General features: G+C 41.7%; 1 protein-coding gene and 1 long non-coding RNA gene across 9 annotated transcripts in view; one reads left to right on the top strand and one right to left on the bottom strand.

Annotated features, from left to right (window-relative positions):
- LOC117958664 overlaps positions 1-3,849 on the bottom strand; it is an 8,597-nt gene extending 4,748 nt beyond the window's left edge. Inside the window, exon 1 of the long non-coding RNA XR_004659768.1 lies at positions 3,839-3,849. This is a non-coding gene — a long non-coding RNA (uncharacterized LOC117958664). The remainder of the gene's footprint in view (positions 1-3,838) is intronic.
- crebbpb (CREB binding protein b) overlaps positions 1-8,750 on the top strand; it is a 38,654-nt gene that overhangs the window by 8,664 nt on the left and 21,240 nt on the right. For all 8 annotated transcript variants that reach the window (XM_034895191.1, XM_034895183.1, XM_034895190.1 and 5 more), the window contains exons 2-3: positions 2,880-3,502; positions 8,492-8,659. In XM_034895191.1, the coding sequence (XP_034751082.1) occupies positions 2,880-3,502; positions 8,492-8,659 (791 nt within the window). The remainder of the gene's footprint in view (positions 1-2,879; positions 3,503-8,491; positions 8,660-8,750) is intronic.

Raw genomic sequence — 8,750 nt, 5'->3', positions numbered from 1 at the left:
ATTGGCTGCTTAGAAATTAAGTGTTAACGAGCAGTTGGACAGGTGTACCTAATAAAGTGGCCGGTGAGTGTATAATTGCGAGTCGAAAGGTATGGTTAACATTAGACTTCCTCTGTGACAGTCAGGCACAATAGTGTTCACTATGCCCTATTGACTGGCTGACAGGCTTACATTGTAGGGCAAGGCAACTTTATTTCCATAGCACATTTTTAGCAACAAACCGCTTTACATTAAACACGATGGAGCAGTTTAAAAAGAGATAGAAAATAAAAACAGGCTGAGATAAAATAAGACACATATACAGGAACAAAAGATGAATTGCAGGTAAAGAATTTCATAACTATTTGATGGTTTGTAGGAACAGGTTTGGAAGGGGAGAGGGAGGTGTTTTGTTTGAGTGTAAAATGTTCTAAGTAAATATTAAAATAGATTTGGAATTATTTTTACAACTGAAATTAGTTTTTTGTCATTATAGAGGAAATTTACCGCAAAGGGTACCGTAACTGAATTCCAGGTACTGGTTCCGGGAGGAAAAAAGTGAACAGTACCCAACCTTACTTGCCATGCCTTAGTACCTCTTTTTGGTTTTCCATTTTGCTGCCTAAATCAAACGTCCAAAGGCAACTTTACCTTTCCAATGTGCCGTGTACTACTGCATGTTAAAGGCTGCACACTAACTACTTCCGCCGTGCTTAGCATGGTCCCTTACACATTTAATATGTACTTTTGCCATGACTGCATAGCAAATTTTCTCCCTTTCTCTTGGGGAGTGATGGTGGGCATCTTACCCTTAGCATCCCATCTCTCTTTGCACAGCCTGTTATTTTCTCCCATACTGAAGAGTCTAATTGAAGATTTTAATGTGGCTGGTGAAAAGCTTTGAGTAGATTACAACCAGCTGCAGCAATGTCCTCTTCAGGTGAGAATGGTGTGACTCAGGTGTTGGGATTCTGTGGTTGTCCCTACTTGGCACATGATTGCATGCTACTGGATATGCTCATCATATCCTTGTTGTATAAAGAGCAAAATCACATCGTACTTTAAGCCTTTTGAGAAGAATAACCATGCTAGGCATGACACTTTTTCTCCTTCAGCTAGCTTTTTGGCTCCACTGTATCCTCTTCCTTAATTAGTGTGATTTCAATCTTGTTGGTGCTGAATAGGCCTCGGGCAAAGCACAGGTGCTTGCTCTCATCTACTTACCACTCACAGCTCTTGTCGTACTCTGAGACTTATTGCTTTAACCTTATGCGCTAAAAAGCTGGGCAATCCATTTAAAGCACGGGGCTGTAATATGTAAATGAACAAGCCCGACTTTCTGGGACTTTAGCTTATTCACCGTATCCCCCAGAGTTAGTCAAGTCGATACATACGCTTCTCATAGAAAATAGTTCCCAGTTAGAATGCGGTTTGAAGATGGCTGTGTTTCATGTGACCTTGTAATTTGAACACGCTGTGACTATACAAATCACATACTGTATAAATAGGAACATGTTAGTGTTATTTTGTCACTTATTGGGAGCAGTAGCTAGTTGGAACCAGTTACCTGCAGGATCTTTGCTAGGCTAAGCTAATGCTGGCGGCGTCAGACAGAGTTACAGAAAGCATGGAGATGAGAAGGGTATGTATCGACTTGTCTAACTCTGGGGGATATGGTTAATAAGCGAAAGTCCCAATAAGTTGGCGTGTTCCTTTACAATCTCATTAATTTCCACTACATTTAATCGATAAACAGGTTGTTTTTCTTTCCAACCTTAACACAGTTGCCCCAGACACTGAGCTAGTTATGTGGGTATTGTGCTGGTAAGATCTTTATTGGCTGACATACACAGGCATGTTCTGTGTATGTTGAGTTCTTGTTTACATTTTCTGCACAGCCAAAATAGTGCTCTCAGTTACACAGCTAAAGCTTTCCTTTGCAACTTTTTTCTTGTCCCAGGGGCTGTTTGATTGTACATGCACATTCCCCCATGTTTTCATAGCACATTACTACTAACAACTTATGTTACGTTTCTAAAATGTGCGCTGAAAAGTCAAATTGTGTTCTTCAACAACTAAGTCTAAAATGTTACACAAATTCCTACAGATCTGTACTCCTACTGTACATCAAATTCAGAGCTTGACGGTAACTTTTCCCAAGAAGCATGTGTGCTCCTAAGTTGAAAGTAGCACATAAAGAACTTAGTTAGTTAATGCGAGTGAAACAAGGGCACTGCCGGGCCCGGATATTGTTGCATGCCAAATGGGCTTTCATGAGCACAGTGTGCACTGTAGACTGGAGAGCGTGTCACTTGAATTCGGTTTTTGATATTTGAGTGGGTAGGCCTTCACCAATGGTAGGTTGAAAGTCTGAAGCGGTACAGGACTGTATAAAGCTTAGGAAACACTGGCCGACACAAAGCATTTTGGTAAGCTTTCAGAGCCAAGCCAAGGCTTGGTGGTATCACCTGAAGTTCCATGATTTTTCAATTGTTTTTTTTTTAATTTTTTATTCTCTGTTTTTTTTTTTGTTTTTTTTTACGTGTCCTCCTTGTAGTGTTCTTCATGTATTTAAATCTAAATGTGATATTTTGTTCAAAGTAAGTATGCTTGCTGTTTTCCCAAGCGCTTCTGAAAACTTTACCCACATGACCTGACTTAGGTTTCCACATCACGACGTTGCTTTAGTACGGTAAACACGAGATATCCGATCAAGGAAGCCGTAGCAATTCCCGTGTTGGAGTTGCTGTTTTCTGTCAATTTCAAAAGTGATTCGAGCCAAACTATGCAGTTTAAATGAACCATGTGCTCCGTAGTCAGGAGCTTGTTCTGCTGTTGTTAAAAGGTGGCGAGTCAATAATGACTGCTAATTCTTATTTCCCTTTCTCTGTCTTCTTTAGATCTTGTGTCACTGTTTGACCTGGAAAATGACCTTCCAGATGAGCTCATCCCCAATGGAGACTTGGGAATGGGAATGTCCTCTAATGGTGGTCCAGGTGGAGGGGGTCCTGGTCTGAATTCCATCGTCCCTGATGCAGCGGCCAAACACAAGCAGCTGTCTGAACTCCTGCGACCAGGAAGCTCCTCTATCTTGGGAGGTGGTCTCAACTCTGCCAGCCCCCAACAGGGAGGCATGGTCGGAAACCAGCTAGGTGCTGTGCTTGGTAAAAGTCCACTTGGGCAGAGCTCTCCCAATCACCAGTCTCCCCAGGCCCAGAAAGGAGTTCCAGCTGCTGGACAAGGCAATGGAAGCACAGGCATGGTCTTTAACCAGGCCATGTTAAACAGTGGGCAGGTTCATGGGGTCATGGGCCAGACAGGACAAGTGATGAATGGGGTTATGGGACAAGCAGGTCGAGGTAGACCTGGCATGCAGTACCAGGGTCAAGGCATGCAGGGGGCACAAGTGGGTGCTGGACCTGGTGTTGGAGGCAGTGTGCTTGCAGAGACACTCACCCAAGGAGGGCCACAGTTGGGTTCACACAACACGTTGAATGCTCAGCAAGCTGGAAACATGAACAAGGTGAGGTTAAAAATTCAACTTAATTAGTTCCACAAGTTACAAGTTTTTCGCTCAGCAAAGTACAAGTACAAATCTGTTAAGCACAAAAAATACTAACCACCAAGGTCCACCTGCCATATTGTTCACATTATACCAGACACTCAATAGATTACAATTGTTTTTAGGTTGGTGGGTGAATCAAATCTACCAGGCACATACATATTTTACCAGCTTTTGGCTGGTGGATGGTGCTAATTTTGTACCCTGCTAACCAGAAGACAGTCAAGTTTGCAAATATATCAAATGTATACATGTCCAGTGTTATCTCTCCTGTTTTCATTTTTATTTTAAATTCACAGTAATTCATTAACCCTAGCAATTAGGGTTGGGTACCACGTACTTATATTGCCTAGCCCTATTGCTAGCTTATTGTAATTTATCTCCCCATCACCATGCATTGATTTGTTCTTTTTCCTGGGTCTGCTGAAGTAAGCAGTCACCCAGTTGAGGGGGGCAAACAGTCAAGTGCATCAATCTCTGTGGAGCTAACTTGGCCCATCAGAAAGTTAGAACCTGGCCCAATTATTTCCACAATGCAGTGCCATTTAGATGCTTTAAACCCTTAGGCAGCAGAATTTTGCAAAAAGAATATTAGGCTGAATCCCATTTCACCCCTTACCCCTAGCTCTTGGCCCTTAAAACCAAGTAGTAAGGGCTAGGGTTGAAAACATACCCCTATGAAATGGGACACCACACACATAAAAAGGCACTCAAATGTGTCAAACTAAAAAAAGACACACAAGACCACAAACAATTTAACTATAGCTATTCTGATATTCCAGACCAGTCTGATGCCTGTTGGCCAGTAACCTTTCCCTCACTTTTCTTTCATCAGTGTCCCGTATCATAACCAACAACAACATACAGGTGCATGAACAGGAATTAATTACAAGTTATTGCAATAATACAGTACCAGTGCAATAATGGTTACAGCATGAACACATGATCTAAGCAACTTCTCTTAGTTTTTAGCCCAAAATTGGATCAGCTGCCAGGTGTCCTCCTGCCTCCTGTGTGATACAGGACGGTAAATGTAAAGCACGTATCGATGTCTCCAAAGCAAGTAGTGTTGTGCACTGACATCAAACGAAATTCTCTGCTAATGGGTAAAACTGTAGACATGTATACAGTCCATTCAAGGCAGAGAAATGCGGACCGTTGTGCAAATCAATGTTAACGATAAGCGTTAATATAGCAAGCTAGCGATAAAAAAAAAAAATTCAATTAAGAACATGTTTGCAAATAAATATGCAGAGAACCGAATAGACCACAAAACAAGACTGTCGTAATTTTAAGATCAATTATTTAAGTCATAAATACTTACATTTATGGGTCTTTCTGGTTGATACGGCAGCCATTGTTGCTTGTTGTACAATAGTCCTTGTTTACAAGTAAGCTTGCGTCCTCCATAGGTTTGAAGGGGTATACACCCCTTAGTCTTAGCCCTAGCCCTTAATCAAAAAGAGAATTGGGACAGCACTAGGTCTCACGTGAACGCGCAAAACCTAGGGTAAGGGGTAGGCATAAGATAGAGAAATGAGATTCAGCCTTATTCTTCTTCTCCAGGTTAGTTTGAAGTGACCAAAAGCCTTTCATACTGATCAGTAAAGGCATTTTTGCCAACTGTAAGGACAGGATTTTATCCTACCTTTTTAAAAAAAGCATACACATTTGAGTAAATAGTGACATTGCTTTATCACTTCATCACTGGTTTGTAGTCCCAGTCAGAAGATGGAAGGGATGCACTGGTGAACAATAACCTGACGCTTTTCAAGTTTCAGATGTTTTTGTTGATGCCCCTTGTTTTCTCTTTGCTTTCTTTTCCACAATTTAAATATTTATTTGCTAGTTTTCAGTCTTTTAATTTTTCTTCATTTTTCTCTCTGGCATATGCCGTGTCACTCAAGGCCTTTAGCCTTTGATAATGGAGCTGTAAATTATGTTAAGAGAAGCCGGCGTGTTTTACGGTTTGGGTGGGGAGGCAGGGTAGAGAGGGAAGAAAAGGACATGCCAAGAAGAAGGGAAACACTGGAGGCCGTCCTGTGTGACAGGGCTGTCTTCTAGCCTGGTGACACTCCTCTGTAGTAAGTGTGGATCATCAAGAGGGAGAACCCCTGTGTGAGAGGAGGATGAGGCCTTGCTCATGTGTGAAAGGGAAGGGAGGCAGCAGGCAAGCATATGTGTGTTTCTGTGCAGTGGAGGGGGGAGGGGCAGGCAGCAGTGCAGTGCTCTGCTCAGCTGTTGAGAAAGCTTCTCTGTGTGTGTCTCCTCCCGTTTCTCTCTCTGTCTCTGCTGGGCTGGGCTTGCTCTGCCTGCCTGAGCACTGCTGGAGTTGGAAACCTCTGTGAAGCAAAGCAGGCTGCCGCTTTGGCCTTCATGGAGAAAGGCAGGCAGAAGCAGCAGGCAGACGCATGTTGTGGGCCATCGGAATAGCCAAGAAAGAGAGGCCTTTCCGAAGCCTATTATGAAATAAAAATGGTGCATTCAGGGCTCTAACTTAAAGGCGTTCCACCATCCTGGGAAAAGAGACAAAATTATCAGGGACGATTTAAAAACACATTTTGGGACTGAAGGTTGACATTGCCTAGTCTATTTTGACGATATTTCATTCCCAGAATTGTTTAGGTGCTGCTGGAAAATTAGTCAGATGGTACCTAATTTTTGGCCTGATGTCTGTCACCTTCAGCTTTCTTTGTGTTGGCATTCTAAACTCCGGTCAATATATGAGGACTATGGTTAACTGCTCCTCAGATCTCTACGGAGTAAATAGAGACAGCTAGCTAGATACCTGTATTCTCTTGCATGTCTAAAACACCTTTTGAACCTACACGTTCCACCAAAACAACTTCCTTCCAGAGGCTATTTTCAGAGTCGCAATTGTGATTGGTTTAAAAAAAAGAAGAAATAAAAGCCAATAAACCAGAGCACGTCTTCTCCCATCTCGGAATGCTGTGTGGACTAGCCAGAACCTCCTTTGCAGCTCTATGGAGGTAGGTCTGGCAATGCAAGACTAGATTTGATCTCACAAAAAAAAAATAACAATAATCTCTGACAAAATTGCCAATTTAGATTGAGAGAGTACACAATTTAAGAGTCCCACTGTCACACACACTGAAGTGCACATAGCGACATGATGAACCGCAGCTGTCAGGCAGTTACTATGGTGTGCACACCTGCAGTGTACAAAAACATACATACATACATACATACATACATACATACATACATATATACAGTACAGGCCAAAAGTTTGGTTACACCTTCTCATTCAATGCGTTTCCTTTATTTTAATGACTATTTACATTGTAGATTCTCACTGAAGGCATCAAAACTATGAATGAACACATATAGAATTATGTACTATGTACACAAAAAAACTGTGAAATAACTGAAAACATGTCTTATATTCTAGTTTCTTCAAAGTAGCCACCCTTTGCTTTTGTGTACTGCTTTGCACACTCTTGGCATTCTCTTGATGAGCTTCAAGAGGTAGTCACCTGAAATGGTTTCCCAATACTCTTGAAGGAGTTCCCAGAGATGCTTAGCCCTGGTTGGCCCTTTTGTCTTCATTCTGCGGTCCAGCTCTTCCCAAACCATCTCAATTGGGTTTAGGTCCGGTGACTATGGAGGCACAGCACTCCATCACTCTCCTTGTAGAATCCATCCGGTCACCTTTTCTGCGTTGCGCGAAGACACAGCTGTTGAAACTAAAGATCTCAAATTTGGTCTCATCAAACCAAAGCACAGATTTCTACTGGTCTAATGTCCATTCCTTGTGTTTCTTGGCCCAAATTTGATAGCTATGAAATAGAACTGCCTTATATAAATTACTCCCGGTGTGGGAAGTTCAGTGTTGTTGTTATGGAAGAACCATTTCCTTCTTTTCACATCCAATATCCAGCATAAAAACTTCTGTATGAAAACAGGTAATGCATTTGTACAAAAGGCCACCATATAAGCGATTGTTAGTGCATGTTGGAGAATAGCGCGGCCATGAGCTTCATCACACGCACCACATGTTGGAAAAGTGAGAGAAAGAAAAAATACTCCCTGTCTGAACGCTAACTAGCCCGTGAAAATCACGTGTTTGTCCTTGAGAACTGTAAGTCGTATAATTTATGTTTTCAGTTAATTTTTAGCTGTTGATTTAGTTGTTTGTGTTCTTCACCTGTTAGCTAGGTTGCCTGTGGCTGTTGATACAATGGCAGTTGTTTAACGCCCTTGCTCATGTTTGTATTTTATTTTTATTATTTACATGCTGTAGTTACATTGCATTAAGATAGTATATGTAATAGTTGCTTTATTGTTAATTGCTATCCTTAACTGTATAATTGCTTTGCATTGTGTATGGTAGCCTTTACTATGTAATTTATTTACAGCATTTGACCAGTATAAAATCGGCATATGTCAGACTGACCGACCGGTCGCCGGTCATGGCCAATTACACAAAAGTCTGCCAATTCCAGTCATCAGCTAGTCAATCAGTGCATCTCTAGATAAAATTGCGATTCATTGTGCAGCCATAGAAGTGAATGTAATGACTGTATGTGGAAATACTTTTACTTTAGAAAAACAGTCAACATTTACTGAGGGACAGTTTAAATTGTATTTTGGGAAGGTGGTAAAAACTGATTTTTGTAGATTCAACAATTTTGCTTTTTGTAGTCAGTTCAGCTTCAAGAGACATTGGAGCTAACATTGAGTAGTTTCAAGCTGTTTGAGGGACTGCTGTTAAAAACTTAATTTGTTGCGTATGGTGTAAATATGAGGCATCATATCACTCCAACTAAGGCATCCTAGGAATCTCAAACGGATTATTATATTTTCAAATTCAGAAACCGTACCACATGCCTTCTCACAAGAAGAGACTCAGTGCAGGTAAAACTGTGATGGTATGCTGCATGATATGTTAATGGTCTGACCTCCCTCTGTCCTGATTGACTACTATAGATGGGGATGTCAGGAGCTCCATTTGGCCAGCAGTATGGTCAGGCTGGGGTGCAGCAGATGGGGGCAGTGGGGGTCAACGCCCAACAACTCCAGAACAAGACAGCCCTTTCCAACAACCTGCCCCAATTCCCTGGTGAGCTGAAGGGAGCTGGAAATGTGCCAAACATGGTGAGTGCCACTTGAATCTTTTCTAGAAAACGTATTCTCTACATTAATTTGTTATCCACAATATCAATGTGTTGCACATGGCAGCGAGATA

This window comes from Etheostoma cragini, chromosome 15 (genome assembly GCF_013103735.1).
Source record: "Etheostoma cragini isolate CJK2018 chromosome 15, CSU_Ecrag_1.0, whole genome shotgun sequence".
NCBI lineage: Eukaryota > Metazoa > Chordata > Actinopteri > Perciformes > Percidae > Etheostoma > Etheostoma cragini.
This window is presented reverse-complemented; position numbering and strand designations above follow the sequence as displayed.